Source organism: Gavialis gangeticus, unplaced genomic scaffold (genome assembly GCF_001723915.1).
Source record: "Gavialis gangeticus isolate Ggan-Ray unplaced genomic scaffold, GavGan_comp1, whole genome shotgun sequence".
Classification (NCBI taxonomy): domain Eukaryota; kingdom Metazoa; phylum Chordata; order Crocodylia; family Gavialidae; genus Gavialis; species Gavialis gangeticus.
Genome location: NW_017728992.1, coordinates 181,528,294 through 181,551,355, shown reverse-complemented (window position 1 = coordinate 181,551,355; position 23,062 = coordinate 181,528,294). Strand labels below are relative to the sequence as shown.

Genomic DNA, 23,062 nt, shown 5'->3' with positions numbered 1-23,062 from the left:
GGCCTTGGTGATGCCACAGCTGGAGTACTGCATCCAGTTTTGGGCTCCACAATTCAAAAAGGATATGGAGAAGCTTGAGAGAGTCCAGAGAAGAGCCACATGCATGATCAGAGGTCAGGAAAACAGACCTTACAATGACAGGCTGAGAGCTATGGGGCTCTTTAGCTTGGAAAAGTGCAGGCTCAGGGGTGATCTAATGACCACCTATAAGTTTATCAGGGGTGACCACCAGGATCTGGGGGAACGTTTGTTCACCAGAGCGCCCCAAGGGATGACGAGGTCGAAAGGTCATAAACTACTGCGAGACCGTTTCAGGCTGGACATAAGGAAGAATTTCTTTACTGTCCAAGCCCTCAAGGTCTGGAACAGCCTGCCATCGGAGGTGGTTCAAGCACCTACATTGAATACCTTCAAGAACAAATCAGATGCTTATCTTGCTGGGATCCTATGACCCCAGCTAACTTCCTGCCCTTTGGGCGGGGGGGTTGGACTCGATGATCTTCCGAGATGCCTTCCAGCCCTAATGTCTATGAAATCTATGAACTAATGCTGTCTAGGGATATGAATATTGTTTTTAAAAAAATATTTGTTTAACCTCCTCTAATTATATCAGTTAAACGATTAACCAACAACACAGCAGCTCAGATGTAGCTGCTGCTGGGAGCCGCTCCCAGAGCCCTTTGGCTGGTGGGAAGTGGGGAGGAGGCAAGCCCAGCCAAACAACACAGCCCACATGAAGCCCTACACTGGAAAGGAGGGGGCACCTGTGAACAGGCAGCCAACTGCTTATTGATGAGTCATTAGTCTACTGGCTAATTTCCTCTTAGGCTATGGGTACTAGTCCCCCTTCCCTCCTCCCTCAATTTCTCCTGCCTGCCCTGCTGCCTTCTAGTTCCAGCTGGGGCACCACACAGCTTCCCTTCCTCCCTTCCCTGCCAGACTGTACCCACCTTAAGCTAAAGGATAAGCATTAAACTAAATAACTATCATTGAACTTACTGGTTCAACAATTGTTTAACCTTTCATATCCCTAATACTGTCCGACCTACATCTGGCAAATGGTTATGACACCCTCCTTCAGACATACTCAGCAGGGACGTAGGAAACTCAGGGTGCATCTACACAAGACACATCTAATGCGCAGCAAAGAATCACCATAAAGCATCGCCATCTACACATTCATGGGACTTACTGCACAGTAAATGAGGCTAATGCACCATTTGCTAGTAGCAAGAAATACAGGTACTATATTAACAGTGCATTAGTTGCTACACAGTAGCTCACATGTAGATGCTGACAAGGACAAATTTGATCCCAGACAGCCCAGGCAGCAGGGGGCCACTACTGCCTGGCCAAGCCCCGATATAGGGGAGACACCACCACATGGAAAGCTGGGACTGCTGAGTCCCAGCCACATGGAGACTGCGTCAGGACCTAATCCCTATGTAGCCAGGAGAGCTGTCCCTGCTGGGTGGAGATGCTGCCTGCCAGCCACGTGGAGTTTGGGACCAGCCCCTGTACCTCCTTCCACCCAGGGCCAGGCACCCAGGGGAGCCTGGAGCTCTCCCTGGCTGCTGCAGGGGGAGGAAGAGAGGGGCAGGAGCAGATGTGTATATGTGCGCCCGGTAGAGCTTTAGTGAGCCTGAGTTTTCTGAAAAGAAAATTCAGGTGCATTAACTGCATGTGCAGATGTGCCATTTATGTCAGTGACATAAATTTCATGTAGTTGACTATTAGGATATGCATTTGGATGCTAAGGAGGAGAATGGCTGCATTTTCTAAAACTTCATGGATACAACCTAGTCTTGAAAAGAGCTGAATCCTCTACACCAGCGGTTCTCAGTCTTTTTAAACTCAAAGCACCCCTTGTTAGACTTGAGGCACTCCTTGGAAAATGCCAGGTCTTTGTTTTCACTCATTTTTTTTGACTACAGAAAAATAATACAGCAGTTTTTCTGTTGCAAAGAACTCAGAAAGACTACAACAGGTCAGAATGTTTTTAATACCATGGACTTATACTTGAGATCTCTAGACTTGTCTTGTGAATCACGTTTTCACATCTAACAGTGATAACATTGCATGGTACTCTAGGACACCCTTGAAAGGATCTCAAGGTGCCCCAGTTGAGAATCACTGCTGCGTGCTGTTCATTTGGTTGTTTCTCCAACTGAGAACACTAGCAGCAGTTACCTCAGTCAGAAATGTACTTACCTACCCACTGTTTCTAAATATGAAGGAGACCACCAGAGCCTAAAATTTTATTTTAGCTAGTAAAGTTTTGTAGCATGACCTACCACTGCTCAGATATGACAAAGAATCTTTAAATCAACAGGTTATTACAACCATTTTAACTGAGACATGCACACCCCAATTCGATGTAGCACAAGAGCACTATAAATACCTAATATTCAGGCTTTTCACATACCCAAGCAACACCCCACTCATGGTTTCATTTTACTCTGTCACTCTATTGAGTTATGCAGTCCCAAAGTATGTAGCACTTTCTCATATGCACTTTCAACCCATATGCACACAATCACCTGTCCCTCTACATCATTCTAAGACCACTAAGAATAGAAATAACGTTTCCCTCAAATAAATGTGCAGATTGGCTATCGTATTTGTCTGTCTTCAAAGCTTCCATCATACTCATACTTTGATTATGAGACCAAGTGAGTGGTTTATTTAGCATTAATAGTTGTACATTTTCTCAGAAAGGAAAACAAGTCCACAAAATGCATCTACTAGCCAGTTTGCTGCCACAAACTATGAGGCCCTTATTTTCTCGACAAGGTAAAGTTAAATCTGCTCTGTTTCACAAAAGATCCAAACCTTTGGTTCCCAAACTATAGTACATGGACTCCTGGTGCTCCATGGTGCTACTTTGTCTAATAAAAATTTGATTATAACATAGTATGGTGATTTGCCACATGGCCACAAGCTTCAGGGGGCAGCTCCCCCAAAATCTTCCCCACTGCATGGGTTACATTGGCAGCTTGCGGCCACCCATCCCCTGCAAGCGGCACGTGGCCCCCTTGCTCCTCCCCGCACAGGTTTCACTGGCAACATGAGGCCCCTCCACCCCACTGCCTGGGCTGCACTGGGGCATGTAGACCCCTGCTGTGTGCACTGTGCAGGCCCCCAGGCACTCCCTCGATGCAGGGCAGCAGGAGAGGCTGCTGCTGGGGCCTGCAGGCCACAACTTAAATGCTTGTGGGCTGCATATAGCCCATGGGCTACATGTTGGCCTCACATAGGCTGCATGAGGCCCACAGGATGCCAGTCTGACAGATCTGATCTGGAAAATGTAGTAAGATATGAGTGTTGACATCAGAGAGGGCAAAATAAAAAGGAAACCTAGGTCAGGCTTTTACCATTAGATTTAAAAGGGTGGATTTATATATCTCTATTGACTTCTTAGGACAGGTACAGTCATGATTTTTTGGTTCTGTCAAAATACCATGTACACCAATGGTGCCATTGTCAAATAAGCAGCATATTGTTACTACAAGCAGCAACATTTACAACCTTCATCTTTTACTGGAACAGTGACAAGCCAATTTTAAAAAAACATTTATGATTAAACTGCAGGCAAGGACCTAGTGGGATTTTAAGGAGTGCCAGGGCACCCAGTTCCCATCACCTAACTTCAACTTCAGGTGCCTCAACACTTAAAAATAGGTCCCTAAACCAACTCCCAAAAAAAAAAATATGCATATCAGTTTAGGACAGGAAACCTAAAACCGTGCATCAGGTCTTTATCTGCACTACACCAAGTCCCTGCTGTGTATTACATATATTACACAATTAACTGGTTAATCACTCAATAAATTTAGACTAGCCACACATCAAAGTAAGACTGGCCACATGTGCAAAGTAATTATCACTCAATTACCTGATTCATTGCACAAGAAATTTAGACCAGCCATTTTATCACATGATACAAATGACTATCCAGCTATAAAAAGAGCCAACCAGCTACAAAGTTAGTGTTTGGAAATGTGTAACAGCTCTATAAAAGGTTTCTATCCAGCTTTAAATTGAACGTGTAGCAGGGCCCTGACTTACACCAGTCAAGAATTTCACTGAACATCAGGAGCTGCTACTAAGCTACAAAAATATTTTCTGAACCAGCACCATAAAACATTTGAAGACTGAAGAAGAGCCCTAATCTTCCTGGTTTCTGAGTATTTTTTAACTGCCCAGGACATATAATAACTTAAAATATAAGCAAAAGCTTAATCATGATTTTGTGTTACTCTTTAAATAGCCAATTTCCACTAAAATGAAAGCAAGAGACTAGGGGTCTCACATTAGTGGCTCCCAGATCAAGGAACACTTTCAAGATGAGAAATGGAAGCCAACAATAATCCAGCATTTAAAAATAATTAGCTGATATTTGCTGAAAACAATTTAAGGAACTGCTGGCAAAATAGTCCTCCCACCCCATTCTGCTTATACCCATACCATGCATTCTCTTTTTCTTCATTGCAACAAGTTATGTAAACAGTTGGAAAATGAAAGCTTAAAAAATTTCTTCTTTATTGCTGTTCATAATGCATGGGTACAGCTAGTGCTCTCAATACATCACCAGAAATTAAAAATTAACTGTCTGACTCATGCAATTTTTTTAACAGTTTCTCTAGCATGTACAATCTGAGTCACAGCACTGTGAATTATTCTGGCCGGGATAGGGAAGTTGGGATCAGCTGATTCAAGATAAAAATCTTCTATCATACAAAAGATGTTTACAGACTCCGCGGTTCCATATGACTCCAAGTGATGGAAGAAAACTTAGCTCTTACTGTAGATTTATTAGACCTTATTGCTCCTATTCTGTCTAAAGCAGTATTTTGAAATATTGCTCTTTTTTTCCGTTTTGCCTCTTCAAATTCTCTCCTTTTCTCCAAAGTCCTGAGACCGCCACATAATCTCAACCCACCTTTGTTTCCACCGCAGCGCTCCCTTCTTTCCTTTCCTCTCCCTTTCCCACCCTTTGTTTTCAAAGGACTGCTCTCTATCTTGCACCCTTCCTCCCTGCAAGCCCATGCATCGCATCTCACCATGATGGGGTTGGCTGTAGCGCGTGGAAAATGTGCTCGTGCCTCTCTGAAGCAGTTAGTCTCTCCGGTGCCCCCCTGCCTCCCTCCAGCTACAACACAGTGCCCGAAGGACAAGCACCTCAATAACAGCAGAGCGATCTGCCTCCGGACTGCAGCAGCCCGGGTGAATACCGCAGTCCAGCAGCATCATTTATCCAACTCCTCCAAGACTTTTTTTTCTTTTTTTAATTTTTCCCTGCCGCCCCTTGCTCAAATTGCAAAGCAAAGAGCTGGCGGACCGGGACAAGCCTTTCCCATGTGCAAGGCACAGAGCACCCCCTCCTCGCTCTCCAGCCCCGGAGAGGGGGCAGAAGGGAGAGGGCTTGACACGGCGCACGCCTGCAGGGTCCACACGGCCCCAGCCCCGCACGAGCCAGAGGCCGGGATGCGCCCGGACCTCCCCCGCCTGCCGCCCCTCAGCGCGGAGCTCCCCCTCCCCGCGCAGCGGCTGCTGTCTCCTACCTCAGCTGCTCCCCGGTCAGCAGCACCTCGGCCATGTGTTCCAGCTCGGCCGCCTTCTGCTGCAGGCTGCCCACCGCCGCCTCCATGGCCGGGCCTGGGGCGAAGTGACAGGAGCCACGGAGCTCAGCAGCGGCGCAGCCCCCGCCCCCGCCCGGGGTGGGGCAGCCCCTGCTCCCGGGGCCGCCGCCCCTCACCTGCAGCTCCCCGCGCGGGACTTCCCCGCCTGCCCCGGGCTTCTCCCTGCCGAGCCAGGCAGCAACACCCGCCTCGGGGCTTATAGTTTAAGTTATGCTGCGTCCCGGGCACGTAGAAAACGACTCGCACCGCAGAAAGGTTAGGGCTCGGTGTTAACGGTGCTGTCTGGCCCCCCCGGTCCGTGGGGCAGCTCCCCCACCCCATCCCCTGTGGCTGTCCCTCGGGAGGAGACTTCCCCAGTGAAAAGGGAGAGGGAAATACTCCATACATAGTTCATGGGAATGCTCTTTAGTGGCCTGGTGACCTCCAGCTCCATTCCAGCCCACCCCGGGAGAGCACCTCTCTCCTTTTAACAAAGCCATGGGCTTGGAGGCCACAGCGAGCGAGGCTGGCTGGCTGTATCCAGCACCAGCGCACCCGCCCATCCATAAACGGATTTGAGTCAAGCCAGGGCACATCCCAGGGGAATGTTCCTTCGTCTAAATGACGGGCATTTCTACATTGAAGGCAGCTTTGGGTGATGGATGTCTGAAAAAAATTGAGGACACCCCGTTCCTGTCTGGTAGTCACTGGCCAGGATGATGTACGTGTCTTTTTTTGTGTACTACCCAATCTCCAGTTTGTCACTGGTCAGCAATGGAAGTTTTTCATGGGAGAATCTGTGGGACATTTCTGGACATGTCATGTTAGAGCGCAAACCTCGAAATAAATACAATAAACACACAAATACATTACAGATGTGTAGAAATCCCGTTACCTTCTAATGGTAAATATTGCAAGAGATGAATGTGAGTGGAATTAAGAAAATAGCCCTCACCCATGGACAAGTAACCCGGAACAGAATTGGAAAGTGGAGATGAGATTGCAGCTGCCCGCCTTTGGGAGGTGAGACTCAGGGACTGGTAGGAACTGGTAGGCAGTGCCTGGCTTCGTCCCTCCATCATCAACCCTAGGGGCTTGGCTTGGCTTGAGTGGACACACAAAATCACAGCCTTGGGGGATATTCAGAATAACTAAGGTGAGTTTCAGGGCACGTATGGAACAGATGGAGGTCTGCAGACTGCATCAGAAAAGCGATCTGAATGGTATATGACAAGGTTCTTTGGGTGAATGTGATATCCTTTATTAGACCAACTTAAATAGTTGGAAAAAAATGTTTAGCAAGCTTTTGGGTTTAAAAACCCTTTGTCGGGGTGAGGAAGTCTCTGCAGTTGGTGTGCGCTCTTCCTGGATGGAATGAAAAGTAAAGCCAGAGGCTGGGCTGGCCCACATGCAAGACAGGCAGTCTGTGAAGATGTAGATTGAGGAGTCAGTGGATGAGAGACAGGCTCGGTTGGGCAGAGAGAAGGGGGATGGACAGTGGAGAGGTACTGGGGGACTCAGATGTCAGGCAGGTTATAATGTGCCATAAATCCAATGTCTATATTTACTCCATGATTTTTTGTATCCAGGAGGTTGCTGAAGTGGAGTTCACAGGCTCGTCTCTGAGAAGTGTTTTGTAAGTTCCCTTTGAGGATCAGGACTGAGAGATTGGAGACAGAGTGGTTTTCTTGTGAGAAATGTGCCCCCACCGGTAATTGGGTATTCCCTGGGTGAATCAGATTCACCCAAAGAACCTTGACTGCCTATGTCCTTAGACCAACACAGCTACAACCTACACATCTGAAAAGTGTAGCTCTCTTGTCTGGTCACAGACTAACTAGTAACTAACCCAGTATTCTACTGGTCCATTAATACATGGTGTTGGGCTTTGTTTTTTAAACATACTTGCCTGTGATTTCCTACAAAGTGATGGTTACAACTATTCATGTGAGTGTTTGTCATTCCAGCTTTGGGGTTGGCCATTGTTTTAAATAATACTGTTTCCTGATTAGATGACCAGAGCTCCATAAACAGGCAAATGACAGAACAAATTATTAGGGCAGCTCATGGAAGGGATGGCAGTGTACTTTGAGAAGAAGAGGCAGCATCAGATAAACTAGGCTAGGAAATGTTAAAACATTTTTTTTTACTCTTTTACATTGGAAGCATCACAAGCAACTCATACTTTGAAACATCTGGTTCCTTCTTTCTTAAGGGAAACAAACATGCATCAGATCTGTTGGCACGTTAGCTGGCGTACATTGTCCGTCCTGTGGCACTAACATAAAACATATTCTTGTGTGTATACAAAGACTTATTTGCAAAGAGTGCAGTCATTTACATATGTCTCAATACCAGGCCTCCAGCTAGGGAGGGCTGAGAAATTACCACATATTGTAAAGTTTTCCCTCCTCTTTTCAAACTATTTCCCATAAATGGCAAATGCACAGCTTATATGCTTTGCTGTTCATTTGTTCCTTTATAACTTTATTAAAACAACATAATTTATCTCTGACTGCGATTTAAATACACCAGGTTTCTAGCCAAGCTGCTTTAGAGGTATGATAAGCCCCAGGAAATATTAGAAAATTTTCAGACAGAGAAAAATAGCATATATTAAGTTTCTGATTCTTAGAATGCTTGTTGTGGCAGACAACTGGAATTTATGCTGATTATGCAGTTAGATATGAAATTCATCTATTCCACTTCTTACATTCCTACCCATCATTAGCCTGGTAAGCATTATAGAAACTTAGTATTACCTATTCTAGACTTATACCTATGTATTTCTAATTAAGCATTAATTAGTAATAAATCATACAAAATCATAATTATGGAGTTTTTTAAGTAATTTTGAGTATTATCATTTTTTTAACATTTCAAAAACCACAATAGAACACACCAGTCCATGGCTTGCTTATTCCCTTGATAACTAGCACTTCCAAAATGCATCCACCACAGTTGTCGTCTTTGTCCATTTATCAGTGTTGATTCCAATCTTTCCAGCTTACATAACTAGTTTAAATTGCTTGTCCTTGCCACCTCCAAACCAGCATCTCGCATCTCTTTTTGCCATTCGCTTTTTTAATTTATATCTTCACGCTCACCCCATGCATATAATGATCTCCCACATCCAGAGGGTCAAGAACAGCAACAGAGATGCTGTCAACAAACAGCTTACCAAATATCTTAGAGCATTTGAGGATTTTGAATGGTAGTTCAAATATGTGTAATTCTGTTTATTTCACTACAAGTTACAATGTTCAACCTGGATAGGCACCATCAGCTTGAAGAATAGCTGCAACCATCTTGGTAGGATGCCAGTCAAGCAGCTGTTGTCATGTTATAGAGAATCACAGCTCTGTCTCAAAAAAGCATTCATTAAAGAAAGCTACAAGCTACAGATATAAGCTAAATTTTCAGTTTTCTCACCCCTCTTTACCATGGACCACATCCCATCTTGAACTCACCTTAATGCACAGACTTCCTGTGGCTCAATACTACAAGAAAACACATTGTTACTGTTGCCAGCAATATATGGTCTTTTGCACAATGTAAATTTTTTCATGTATTTGGGCCAGCATTACAAAGAGAATTCAAAAACTCTTAGAACTGCTAGGAACAAAAGTTCTAGTAGAATAATATTCACCAGTGGCTACCCTTTTGTTTGTGATCCAAGTTCATGTGCGGGTCATACAGGTTGGATGAATGGACTGTAAGGTGAATAGAAAACTGGCTGGATCATCAGGCTCAAAAGGTAGGAATCAATGGCTTAATAGGTAGTTGGCAGCTGTTATCAAGTAGAGTGCTCCAGGGTTCAGCCTTGGAGCCGGTTTTGTTCAATATCTTCATCAACAACCTGGAAGATGGGATAGATTCAACACTCAGCAAGTTTGCAGATGATACCAAGCTGGGGGGAGTAGTAGATACACTGAAAGGAAGGACTAGGATTCACAGAGGCCTTGACAAATTGGAGGATTGGACCAAAAGAAATCTCATGAGGCTCAGTAAGGACAAGTGCAAAGTCCCACTGGTGGGAACAATCCCCCCCCCAGTACAGGCTGGGGACCGACTGGCTGGGCAGCAGCTCTGCAGAAAAGGACCTGGGGTTACAGTGCACAGTAAGATCAATATGAGCCAGCAGGGTGCCCTTGTTGCAAAGAAGGCTAATGGCATACTGGGCTGCATTTGTAGGAGCACTGTCAACAGATTGAGGGCAATGATTCATTCCCTCTGTTTGGCACTTGTGAGGGCACATGTGGAGTACTGTCCAGTTTTGTTCCCCACCCCCAACTACAGAAAGGGTGTGAACAAATTGGACAGAATCCAGGGGAGGGCAACAAAAATGGTGAGGGGGCTGGGGGACATGACTTCTAAGGAGAGGCTGAGGAAACTGGGCTTATTTAGTTTGGAAAAGAGAAGACTGAGAGGGGCTTTAATAGCAGGTTTCAACTACCTGAAGAGGAGTTCAAAAGAGGATGGAGCTAGACTGTTCTCAGTGGTGGCCGATGACAGAACAAGGAACAATGGTCTCAAGTTGCAGCCAGGGAAGTTTAGGTTAGATATTAGGACAAACTTTCTCATTAAGAGAGTAGTAAAGCACTGAAACAGGTTACCTAGAGAGGTTGTGAACTCTCCATCCCTGGTGGTTTTTAAGACCTAGCTAGAAGAAGCCTTTCCTGGGATAATGTAATTTGGGGCTGGTCCTGCTTTCAGCAGCGCGTTGGACTAGATGACCTCCTAAGGTCCCTTCCTATCCTAATTTTCCATGATTTTATGATTCCATGTCTGTAGATATATAAAGTGCTCTCAACAACATAGAAACAAATTATTATTGATATGTTTTGGTGATTCCAGCCCACCTAAAGATAAAAAATACTTTTATTTGCACCCCATAGCCAAGACCCATCTTCTTGGACACAGGTAAGACGGGCATGAATAGAAGTGCCCTTCTAAAGCAGCATGAGTCACAAGACCACCGGGAAGTACAATCTAATTGACCGAAAGATGTGATCAGCTAGGAAGGACTTGCTTCAAGGCACCTGCAAGTTGTATATCACACAAGTTCTCCATACTAACCACAAGGTAGCAATTTTGTTTTGTTTAACATGTTTTTTATTTATTTTACCTACAACATTAGTTTCAATTTTAGAATATTCATTACACAGGAGGAAGATTTTTGTTAGGTATATTTTAAATTAGACTGCCACCAAGTGGCAGCAGGCAGCAGATAGGATGGTGGCTAGAGCTTGCTGCTGCTGAGTGGAAATGACACTTTTTTTTTTTTTTTGCTGCAGACAGTCATGTGAAATGCCCCTGAAAATCTCTGTTTTCAGCAAAAAATAGGGTGATGTCTCCCTCCAGCAGCAGTGAACTCCAGCCACTGTGCTCTGCAGGACTATGTTTCTCAGAGTGTCCTTCACTTGCTGATCCACATGCCACTGCCACTATCTACTCCTGACTGGAGACAGAAAGTGCAGAGTGAGCAGGGGATGGGAGGGCGAGGCGTGCCCTGTTCCATCCTGACATGCAGCCGCCCCTATTAAAGGTAGTGCCCAGGGCTTGCCCACCTCATGCTATCACCATTTTCCCCCCTCTAGCAGACACAGCCAATGAGAACCCAAATTGGCCACCCCCTCATGGTAAAAAAGGGAGTAACAAGAGATACAGAACTAGAGATACTTATAAGAATAAAGATTTCTTTTTTCTGAGAGCAACCTACGGCTAAGGTTTGGTCTATCGCTTCCTGATCTAACACCATACACAATCCTATTGGAGAGCTACCGTACTGAAAAAAATTGAAAAGCGTCTAATAGATATCACATCTGCGCAAAGAACCTTGTCTGCCTATGTCCTTAGACCAACATGGCTACAACCAACACTCCTGCTACAGCTTAAGGACTTGTTGGTTAGAAAAGGAGAAAGTTGTCTGCAGTATAAGTCATTAATGTGTGCTCATGAAACAAGGTGTGTGTAAATTCAGACTGGAACTGGTTGGGGGGGATGGGGCGGGGGAGGATGCTCAGAAGAGAGGGTCATTGACAAGAGGAAACTGAAAGAGCTTGGAAGATTTGGCCTCCAAAACTAAGACAGAGAGGAAAGATTTCTCTCTTTAAGGGGATAACAAAAGCTCTAGACTGCTAGTTATTTATATTAATGCATACTACCAGAAAGGGTGGAGATGTGTAAGCTGCAGGATGATGTTGTCTCAAGAATCAATGAGTAGAAACTGACCATAGCTAAATTTCAGCTGGAAAATAGAAAAGGGCTTCTAAGCATCAGTGGAGTGAGGTTTTGGAACAGTTTTTGAACTGTAGTAGCTGAGGCAAACCACCTAACTAGCTTCAAGATGATGCTTTATAAGTTTATAAAAGGGATCACCTGTTGTATTTAATTACCCGGGACAGAAGAGGAGACGATTCAGCAACTCAGGAGGTCTTTAACACCCCTATGTTTCTATTACAATATTATCTACAATAGCAGGCTGTCTAATAGCTTGTGCAAATAAGGCAAGTGATGGATAAAGGATTAACAATATACACTGTAGATGGAGAGACCATATGAAACTGGACATGTGATTCAAAAGTGTCTGGGATTATCCTAGTATCCCATATAACTACCCATACTTCTCAGCTTTCTTACCTATGCTGGTTCGAAAACATATCACTGTATAGGATAAGGAGTGCTCTATGTTCACACGGAACAAGCAATCCATTGAATAAGGGTTCGGTGTCTGAAGTTAAGAGATGAGTTTCTCAAAGCTGTTCTTTTGATCAAAGTGAAAAATGGCAATCATGAAACACTGGAAGAATGTTAACTCATTTAGAATATTATGTTGCTAGAAAGAATTGCCCACTCTAATAAAAATGTACATCTACTGTAGAGGGAGAGCAGACACTCCCCCTATTGAAAGAATATGTTGCCATCTTTTGACAAGTTGTCACAAGAATCCTGCATCTGATTTTGGAACTATGATCCCCTTAATTTTTAGCTGAGGTGTCCACCTGTCAATATTCTTCTTTTATGGCACTTGGGAGAGATGCAGTATCTGGGAACTATGGAATATTCTAATTACTTTTAGAGATGTGACAGGTTCTATGGACACATGGAATAATAAAGACTATTGCACTTCTTTTTATAAATACTCTATGTATCTTTCTAGGATTGTTAGTGATTTTATTCATAACTGAATGAATAAGGTAAAGGGATGCTTCATAAGAAAAAAAAGACACTGGTGGACAATTAAAGAAACTCCAAAGCTGAAATAACATAGGTATCAGGCTGTGGCCTTGGACTTAGACCTGCCCAGCACAGCCGCTCATCCCAGTCTGCCACCTCCTCAGCTGAGCACTGGGGTGGACACAGATGGTCAGAACTTGCTATCTGGACCTAGCCACCTGCCCACTCCCTGCAGCTAGAATGGCTAGCCAGGGCCAGCTGACCCTTCACCCCTTCCTATAAATACCCCTGACCTGAAAGAGAAAGTGTTCAGGCTCAAACTTGTACCCAGGCTGCCATGCCCTCAGCTTGTGCCCCTACTGGCTCTATGATGGATTCTCAGCTACCTGGGCAAAAAGAAGAGATTGACATCCTGAAGGGCGATCTGAATACTTGGGAGATCCGAGCACTGAATTACTCTCAATGGCACTGTGATCCAAGACAAGACATAGATCATTTTGAGCAAGTTTGCTTGACTATGGAGGCAGACAGACAAGAAAGGCAAAGGGAAAGAGCTGTAATCTGACATCACCAGACCTACTTCCTCCCAGAACCATTGGTCATGGCTGCAGCCGAACATTCAGATTGGCCTCCTTGGTCAGGTATCGACTTAATGGCTTCCATATTTATTGGAAGACTGTCATCCTCATACCAAGGGACTGCTGCAACTCCTGACTGTGAATGGCATCTTATTTTTGAGTCCAGCCTTTTCTAAAGGAGTCTAGACAAGGTGAGATGCAAGTGAAAAAGCGTAGACACCTAAATTATTCTGCAAGGTCTCTTTTTAAAAAGTCCATAGTTCTCAGAGGCTTACTTAGGTTTCTGAAAATTCTCTTGATATGACCAATGAAAAGATACCAGCCCAAGTCTGCAAAGAGCTTTGAGAGTCAGAAACTGGCTCATTCAGGTTAATGTTAATTCAGATGTCAAGAAATTTTTTCACTGCTCTGTAAAGTGTGTATGGAAGGCAAGGAAATATCATAAGGAAGACCTGCAACATTTCCCAATGTGGGTAGAAGATGCACAAGATAAGATGCTTTGACTTTTCATAGTACATATTATGGCGGAAAGAGGCATCAGCATGCCATCATATTCCTGAAAGAAAGCTCACTTTTTAAAAGCTCTGAAACACTTACTGAACCTAAATAAGTTCTTAGCTAAATTAGCTTTGATGCATTTACATGTTTTTCAGAATATGTAGCAGTAACCTCTCCCCTTAAAAATAAACCAAGTGGAAAGACACTGACACACATTAAAGATTTTTGGATCTATTGGTTCAGTTGATTTCTGCAGTGACTGATGTTTCTGCTGTATTCTGGATGGTTAAATACTATGCACTGGATATGTACAGTGCCCTGTTAAACAGCTCTTTGTTAGGGGTATAATGCAGGGTTTGGAAACCTACAGCTTACAGGCCAGACCTGGCCTGTGGAGCCTCTGGATCCAAACAATAGATGTGGGGTTTCAGCAGCATTCAGCAGTGAGGGGCTTCAGCTGCAGGTGCTCTGTAGGGAAAAAGCACTGGCTACCCACGTCTGAACCAAGGCGAGTCATCCTGGCCCATAGCCAAAAAAGGTTGCCAACCACTGGTATGATGTGATGTTAGAGATTTTTTTTAACCTACAGCACGTGAATACTGTAAACAGAACATGCATTTTTATGGAGGTATTTTTGTGGATGCAGCAACTGAATTTATTGAGTTCTAGTTTATTGTATTGTATTTGCTCCCGTTACCAATGTATCCAAACATCTCACATATCTTTAATATAGAGGGGGTTAGCAATCAGTATGAGGTTTCAGCTTACTGTCATCAAGATCAACTTCCACAAATCTAGACAATGCATATCCATTTCTGTTTTATATCGGAACAGAGAGGGAGTGTCTTCCTGCCAGGCAAGTGTCTTTTGTTATCCTCAAGAAAATTTGTCCACATTTAGCCAGGTAAGCCTCCAAACATTTCAGTTCACATGTATTTAGTAGATTTGTCAGGGTATAACAAAAGTTTATATATATAAATTTATGGACTATATAGGACAGACTATATAGCTCTTTGAAAGTCTGCCCAGCTGTATCCTCCAGATGTTATTTGGAGATACACACGTATGTGAATATGCAGGGTTGTGGGCTGCAGTCATGTTGCTCTAAGGACATATGCAGGCACAGTTCTTTGGGTAGATGTGGTATCTTTTATTAGACCAACTAAATAGCTGGAAAAAAGCTCTTTGCAAGCTTTCAGGCACAAACACTCTTCCTCAGACATTGGGAGACTCTGCTGCTATTCTGAGTTCTCCAAGGTAAAAAAGAAGCTAGAGTAAGCAGGATTCTGTGAAGATGCGAATGAGTAGAAGTTTGGAGGACAAAGTGTTGAGATGGGTGGGGTGGGAAGGGAAGGAAATGTTTGAAGGAATGCAGGTCGTCAGTTAAAGGCAGGTTACATGATGTGTTAGATGTCATATAATTGAATATGATACTTTAAAAAAAGGCCCACGAACAAAAATGAAAATGATTATGAGCCAAATCAACTGGGAGAAAAGAATTTGAACACAGAAATATAAATGGTCATTGGGAACTGTTCAAGAATATTTAAGACCAATTTTCAAAAACCCATAATCCCACAATTGAGGAAAAAGGTGACTATACTAGTTACAAGTTAGTTGACTTCATGGCTCATTATGATCTATTTGATTCCTTCTAAACTCTTCATTCCATAAGTGTTAATGAACCTCTCTCCTTTTAATGGTTCTACTAATCACGCTATCCTTTCCTCTGAAATTCTGATGTCTGTTATCTATTCCTGGTAATGTAGCTCCTATTTCACAGTCCTGCAAACTGTTTTTAACTTTAGCTAGAAACATTAACCCAGCTGTGGAATTGACCTTCTTGACCATCTTGACAGTGCATCCAATACTTCACTGAAGGCTAGACTGGTTTATAAATCTGAAGAGATGTACATTTAATTCTAATGGACTACAGGACTAATGAGACAACAAAAATGCAACAAATTATACAAAATTATATATAATATATGATATAGAAAAGTTAATGAACATTCCAATAAAGGTTTTTTTTGGATTTGATCCTAAACTTAAACTTAGACCCCAGACAATATGGAAAAGGAGGATACTTGAAAAAATGGAATCTGAGTGGGATCACTTTAAAAACTAATTATCAGTGTACCTTTTGGCAACTAAATCCCATCCCATCCCCAGCACTGACTAAATAAGTGTATGATAGGTGTAGCAGGAGGGCATGGGAGTCTAGCAGTAGGATCAGCGTTGCAGTCAGAAGAATACAAGTATAATGAATAGCAACTAGACACCGGAGAACTTAAAAATAAAGAACAGAATATGGAAAGAATAAAATATTCCCTGAACTTAAAAAGACATGAAGACTTTCACTAAATTAAAGAGAACAAAGTCCTCCAAATATAAACCTTGGGGTTTACGTAGAAATGTAAAGAAAAATTTTGAGTTGGTAACTAGAAACAAAGCATTATTTCTGGCCTTGAAATATGTAATTTATTTAAACCCATACAATCTAATGTATGATCAAATGGGATGGCAGCCAATGAGGGCAGAAAGCTCCTCAGATGATCAGCTAATCAGTCCTCCTGCAATTACCCAGTGCTAGCTTTGGAATCCCTGAAAACTATGGACTCAAGTTTATTCAAGGTTTATCAGTCAGCTGCCTGAAGCAGAGGTAAGCACTTCTTTTGGCCAAACTGGATGATCTCTGAGCACAAGAGGATGTGTTACCTACTGAACTAAACCTGGGAGCAAGACCAGCAATACCTATATTCCAATCCTAGCTCTTGCATAGATTTTCTCTGTGGTTTTCCCCATACATATTGTCATTCTTGCTTAGAGATGACCCCAAGACTATTAGTAAATTTTATGCCTTTAAGTATAAGATCTCGCTTGGAGAGAAGTCAATGAATCAAGTAATGTCTCTTCTGAAGTAAGTAGTTTAAAGTAGCAGAAGTAGTAAAACTTAGTGAAGTAGTACATTTGCCCAGTGTAATGATAGCAGACTCTTAAAAAACCCCAAACAAACAACAAAACAACCTAATTTTATCAGTTAATTTGGAGGAAATTACTTGTTTCTTCTCTAGTCATTTTATATGGACTCTACCAATATGTAAGTTGTTCAGGGGTAAAAAAAAAAAAAAAAAAAAGGATAAGTGCCAATATTTTGCAAAAGACCAGTTAGATTTATTTTGCTCTTTGAATTTAAAAGACAAAACACATTTCCATTTGATATCAACACATTTCTTGGTTAAGTGACAGCCACTAATTTATTCTGTCACTTCTGATGAGAGAGAAGTGTAACTGTTTCTGCAAAGATTTAAAAGCTTCAGAAAATCCATTTGTTTAGTTTTAGTACAAGCCTTAGTTTAGTTGAAATGTTTTTCAAAACAATGACATAGATTGAGATTGCTACAATAATTACAAATAACTCAGGTCCGGAGCAAAAGTGGTAGTTGTTCTATACAGAATTATTAATCCTTTAAAAAAGTTGTTTCCTGCTAGGAGATGGGTCTTCTAGAATTATAAACTTTGACACCATTCTGCATGGAAGAACGAGCATATTTAGTCAGAAGTGCACCTACTGTTTGCTTCTCTGCACATAAGTCCCTGTGATGAAGAAAAACAGACAGTTGGAAATACTCTTCTACTAATTTAAAAACACTTTCAGTACACGTTATTTCAGTATCATTTTCCTAATATAACAATAAGTCAGGCTACAGAATTTACAAACTACCAGTATGCTTCTCCCAAAATACTTTGAGTCACCAAAACTTTTCCACTTGGAATGGCTTGTATTTGTGCAAAACCCAAAAGCACTGTACATCATTTACCTATGAAGATGAGTTCCTATCTTGAACAGCTTACAGTCTAGAGAGACAAACCCTAATTCTGCTTCATACAAATGCAGGGTCTTTTATTAAGTGTGAACCAATTCCGCAGCTGTTTAATTCAGTCCACATTTTGCTAATGCCATACGAATTGCCTCCCAGTCCACTGCCCCAGACCACCTGCAGGGTTGCCCTCCCTCACTGCAGCCTCTGCTCACCTTGCTGGAGTGGCTGCTCTGGCCAGAGGCCTGCAGCACCAGGTAGATCACAAGCTGTGGCCCACATTAGTAAAAGACTGCTGATCCCTGCCAAGGGATCTGGAAACACCTGAAGCCCCAGGGGTGGTGGAGGATATTTGCTGGTAGTAGGGCCACTTAAGGTTCTTGACTGACTCACAGATTTGGAATTGATTTGCCTGATTTGGATTGGAGGATGAAAAATTCCCATAAAAAAAAAAAAAAAAGCTTGAATAAATTCCAGAGGCGCATCCCCACAAGTATACACATGCAATTTGCAGCATCTCAAAGCCATGAGCTGCACTGCTAATTTTTTTGACACTGGGAGATCCTGGCATCAAAAAAATGCTGCTAAAAAGGTGAAGTGGTGTATGCAGCAGCAGCATGCCCCACCAGAAACCAGAGCCTGGCCAGCCAGAGCCACACCGTAGCTGTGGGCCAGGCCTGGAGCAGCTGGCTCAGGGCCACTGCTGCCCTGGGAGACCCCCCAAAACCCCAGGTAAGGCTGCTGGGGCCAGCACAGGTGCCAGCCTCAGCTTTCCCTACCCCACCTGGGTTCCTCTGAGCATGCAGGGGCATGTCTGGAGACAAACAGCAGCAACAGCAGTGCTGCTGATGCTGCTATTTGTTCCACGGGAAATGCATTCCCCTCCATATGCACGCTTGTGCAGATGCACTCCAGAAGTCTAGAGTTTACTCCAGACGTTACTCTGGCAAAACAGCAGCAGAATTCAACTCAAGGCTCTTAGTAAGTAGACATAGTCCTCTAATGTCCTACGAAGTCCAGATCTTATATTGGGCCTTGTGAATAGCACTAGAACAATACCATTCAGAAGCTCACTTCATCATGTGCTGTGATAGGGGATGCACAGAACAGTCCATCAAAGAAAGAGATTTGATAGATTGCTCTGTACACATCCTTTTACAGCACTTGATGAAGTGAGCTTGGGCTCACAAAAGCTTATGCATCTCTCATATAGTTACAGTAATGCCAACTCTCACGAAACAAACAGGAGACTTGCAATTTCCAAGTCAAATTAACTGGTTCACGATCTCAGGATAGAACCTTCAGGGGATTTTTCCTCTGGAGCGTGTACAGCGCACTGGGCTGGTAAGTCTGAGAAGGGGAAGGGGCGAGAGAGAGAGGGAAGTGACAGACACAGATCGAGGCCCCATGGTGTGGGAGGGAGTGGGGAAGGGTGGGTTGCATGACAGCAGCGGGCAGCTCATCCAGAAGCGCAGGGGTGGGGGACACAGCTCCTTGCCACTGAATACACCCTTGGGGAAGGCATGGGGGCACGTGCCCCCCCAATCTGTGTGCAGGGCAGAGGCAGGCTGCTTGGTTTGGGCTGTGGCTCTGCACCCTGCTGCCTTTGCCCTTTGGAGCAAGACACTGGCTGCGCTGCTCGTCCCCTGCCCGCCTGGTGGCATCACACAGCTCCTGGGGCAAAGGCAGTGGGGTACAGAGCCCCAGCCTAAAGTGGGCAGCCTGCCTCTGCCATGTGCAAAAATCCAGGGCACATGCCCCCGACGCATCCCTGGCGGGGGGCGGGGTGCAGTGACAGGGAGTTATGCCCCCCACCCGTCTCTGGATGAGCCTCCCGTGGCTGTTGCATGACCCGTGACCTGACCCGCATGCCTGTCTGCCTCTCTCTGTGTGTCTGTTTGTCTGGCCCTCACTGCCAAGGCACAGCCCCACGCCGCCCCCCGCCCCAACTGCTGCCCCTCACTCCTGACCCACAGTACCCCGCATCCTGCCAGGGATGCATGCAGGGAACCCCCCCATGGGCTCCAACACCCCCCATATCCCCCCACAACTTCATGAACTCCCCCCCCTCCTTCAAAACCAGCATCTCATGATTTACATTCCAAACATCTTGATTTTCATGAGTGTCTCATGATTTGATGTGGCAGGGAGGGGTGGCAGCAATACTGTAGTCTAACAGGGGTGCTCAACCTCTGGCCTGCAGGCCAAATTTGGCCCAAGTAACTATATCAGGCCCATAGGGCTCCCCCACGAGTTGGAAAACTTGGCAGCGGGGACCAGTGGAAGCTCTATGCAGCTGGCTCCAGCCTCACCTGGACCATTACAGTGAAAGGGGATCAAGGCTGGGCTGACCCTCAAGCATCCAGATTAGGCCAGACTGCTCCCCTCCTCACCCACGTTAAGATCTGGCTGCTCTGTTTCAGCCCCACTCCACACATCCAGATCAGGATTGCTCCATCCCCATGCAACTCCCACACCTCCAATTTAAGGCTGCTGTACCCTGCCCCACCCTGCACATCTGGACCAGGCCACTTCTACCCCTGCTGCCATATTCAGGCTCAGAGCTGCTCTGCCCTACCCACCCCCATATGTCTGGATCAAGGCTGTTCTGACACCAACCTCCCCCACCCCCAATGCATCCAGATTGGGCCCAGGCTGCTTCCCTCTACCCCACGCATTGGACTGGGGCCACTCCGCTTCACCCTGCACCAAGTAGATGGATCAAGGTCAGGCTGCACAACCCCCCCCGCCCCGCAGCTGGATTGGGCCGATTGTACAGATCTGGCCTGCAGTGGGACCTGGTACTGTCCATCTGGCTCAAGGGGCAGAAAGGTTGGGTACCACTGGTTTATAAACATGCATCTCTACCCTGTCTTCTGCTTGACTTCAGACTAACACAGCTAACTGCTGCTCTCTGCTCATAAATTTGGAAAAAATGTGATGTATACAAATAGTCATAAGAAAAATCTTGCCTAAGATTTAACACATATTCTCCAGAATTTAAAGGTCAGTTTTTAAAGCTCTCTAGTTTTGCTGTCCTTCATCTTCCTTTAGCACTACTGCCTTGTCTTCAGGCATATCTTCGAACCACCACTCTGAACTTACTTCTAAGAACTTGATCATTCATTTGCATATTAACTCCCAGTTAGAACTGAGACTGTTTATGTGGATAGGGTGAGAAAGTGTTATTAAAAAGAACAAAGGCTTATGTCACTTTTAAAAAATGTTTTATACAAGCAGAATCCCACCAAAGTTAGCAAACTGCAAAACTTCCACTGGAACTCAATCAGGCCAGGATTTTCTTCTGTGTCAGCAGATACTGTCTCTTCCTTTACAGGAAAGGAGCAAATTTAAGGTCCAACACAAATGTTAGTTACTTTCCTTAATAAGGAAACTGTACTCCACAAAAAGGCCTATCACAGATCCAAGTTGGATTGGAAGTACTCATCTTGTCCTAGTCCTAAGCATTTATGCATTTATCCAGGGCACATGCCCCCCATGCATCTCCTGGGGATTTATACATTTAATGAGTCTCAAAGAAACTTACTGAATGTATGGAGTAATATCTGCTTCTGTCCACTTTTCCTGAATGTGGAATAAGCTGTTGAATCTTTCCTGATTATCCTCAGGCAAATCTTCTACTTTTAGCAGGAAAATAGTCTGTGGTCTGGAGTGTCTATCAACCAGAGCCAAGCCCTATTAGAACATTGAAAAAACAAATTCAATGCAAGAACTATAATTAAATCTCTCCTCTTGGCAACAGTTGACACAGACTGGTAAATTCCAGTATTCAGTATTTAGCTCCAGTATTCTTAATTCCTAGAACAGTACAAATAACTCAAGTGGAAATGAAAGTCATCACAAAAGAAAAAAGACAAGACACTTTTTACTTTTTTCCAATGATTGCAGCACCATAATATCATTGTAAATGTTCTAAAGTATGTTGGGCTTCTTGTTCCAACCACAAATATGTTTACATCTTTTAGCGAAGTCCACCTCTCCTGCACAACCTCCCCTACCTGCCATCCTTCACTAACAACTAGAGAGTAGTTTCCAGACGTGGATAGAGGGGGAAGGGGAGTGATGCATCCACGCCCCCTTTAATTCATGCTCCACCCAAATTTTAAAACCAATTGCCCAGGAGGGGAAGTGGCATTTCTATTCAGGCAGAAGTGATGAAGTCAGTTGACTTTATGGCTCATTATAATATGCCCCAGACTGCTGCTAATCTCTCTTTACTTCACAGGTGTTAATGACCCTCACTTCTTTCTAATGATCTTGATATTCCATCAATCAAGTTTCTTCTACAGTGTTGCTGTCTGTTAGCTATTCCTGGGAATATATTTCTTTTAATTCAGGTGTAGAAACGAGAGACAGTGAAGTGTTGGCTGCACTGTCAAGATACTCAAGAAAGCTAGATTTTATTTTACAAATCTGAATAAGAAACATATTTAATTATAATGACTACAGAACTAACGAGACAATATGTTTGGACTATTTATAACAAATTAGTATGCAAATTAGTATACAAAGTTACATTTGTTTTTGGTTTGATGTTAAACTGTGTTGGCCCCCCTAGCACCTCAGTAAAGTTTCTAATTTCTCTTTACGTGAAGACAAATGTGTGCTGTGTCATCACATATAACACAGCACACCATTTGCACTCCTCTTTTCAAAATCCAAGAGCTGCTCATGATAGTTTCTCTACTAAGCTATTGAGAGTCTAGGCAATTTCTCTCACAGAATCTCATATAAGAAGACTAACGCAGGAGGAGTTTGGCTCTGAGCCCCTGGCAGATATGTTTGAAATAAAGTGGGAAACAGCAAGTTGGCTGTTTTATCTAAGATTTATCTAAGTTCTATATAACACAGTAGTAAGGGTAACACCCTGCAAATGGATGAAACCAAGCAAGCTGGTTTAGAGAATGTTACCTTGAGCTGATCCAGCCTTGTTGTCATTCCTTCAGGAACACTTTGTTGCCATACTTCTTGAAACTCTGATAGATTAAATTTAACTGCGTTTTGCAAGAGCATTTGCGCTGTAGTTCTGCATATTTTGTCTTCGTTCATTTCAAAATAAACTTCACCTGCTTAAAAAAAAATGCTACATAGCCAGGGGTTCTTATTTTATGCTATTAGGACAAGTCAGCCTCATTCCTCCACCCCTCTACTAATTTGATGGGCCTCCTGTAGGCTCAGATCAAATGTGGTACCTTCTGACCAAGTCTCTCCTTTCTAGGGAAATAAACATCAGAACAACACAATATGTCCTAGGCCCTATTCTGGCCCCTGTTGGCATAAGGTTGATCTCAATAGACCTGTATCTTTCCCAGCATAAAGTTAATTCCACCCCCCTCCCCTCCCT

At 43.8% G+C, this 23,062-nt stretch overlaps 2 protein-coding genes and 1 long non-coding RNA gene across 6 annotated transcripts in view; 1 reads left to right on the top strand and 2 right to left on the bottom strand.

Annotated features, from left to right (window-relative positions):
* Window positions 1-5,701, bottom strand: part of DEPTOR (DEP domain containing MTOR interacting protein) — a 185,739-nt gene extending 180,038 nt beyond the window's left edge. The window contains exon 1 of the mRNA XM_019528105.1: window positions 5,565-5,701. Within this exon, the coding sequence (XP_019383650.1) occupies window positions 5,565-5,650 (86 nt within the window). The 5' untranslated portion in view covers window positions 5,651-5,701. The remainder of the gene's footprint in view (window positions 1-5,564) is intronic.
* Window positions 1-23,062, top strand: part of LOC109305161 — a 68,916-nt gene that overhangs the window by 30,646 nt on the left and 15,208 nt on the right. For 2 of the 4 annotated variants that reach the window (XR_002099573.1, XR_002099571.1), the window contains exons 3-5: window positions 10,919-11,102; window positions 14,711-14,780; window positions 18,989-19,041. This is a non-coding gene — a long non-coding RNA (uncharacterized LOC109305161). The remainder of the gene's footprint in view (window positions 1-10,918; window positions 11,103-14,710; window positions 14,781-18,988; window positions 19,042-23,062) is intronic. The other 2 variants (XR_002099572.1, XR_002099570.1) reach the window with 1 other exon arrangement.
* DSCC1 (DNA replication and sister chromatid cohesion 1) overlaps window positions 17,029-23,062 on the bottom strand; it is a 23,015-nt gene continuing 16,981 nt past the window's right edge. The window contains exons 7-9 of the mRNA XM_019528106.1: window positions 22,630-22,784; window positions 21,245-21,393; window positions 17,029-17,473 (exon numbers count right to left, since the gene is read on the bottom strand). Coding sequence (XP_019383651.1) covers window positions 17,365-17,473; window positions 21,245-21,393; window positions 22,630-22,784 — 413 coding nt within the window. The 3' untranslated portion in view covers window positions 17,029-17,364. The remainder of the gene's footprint in view (window positions 17,474-21,244; window positions 21,394-22,629; window positions 22,785-23,062) is intronic.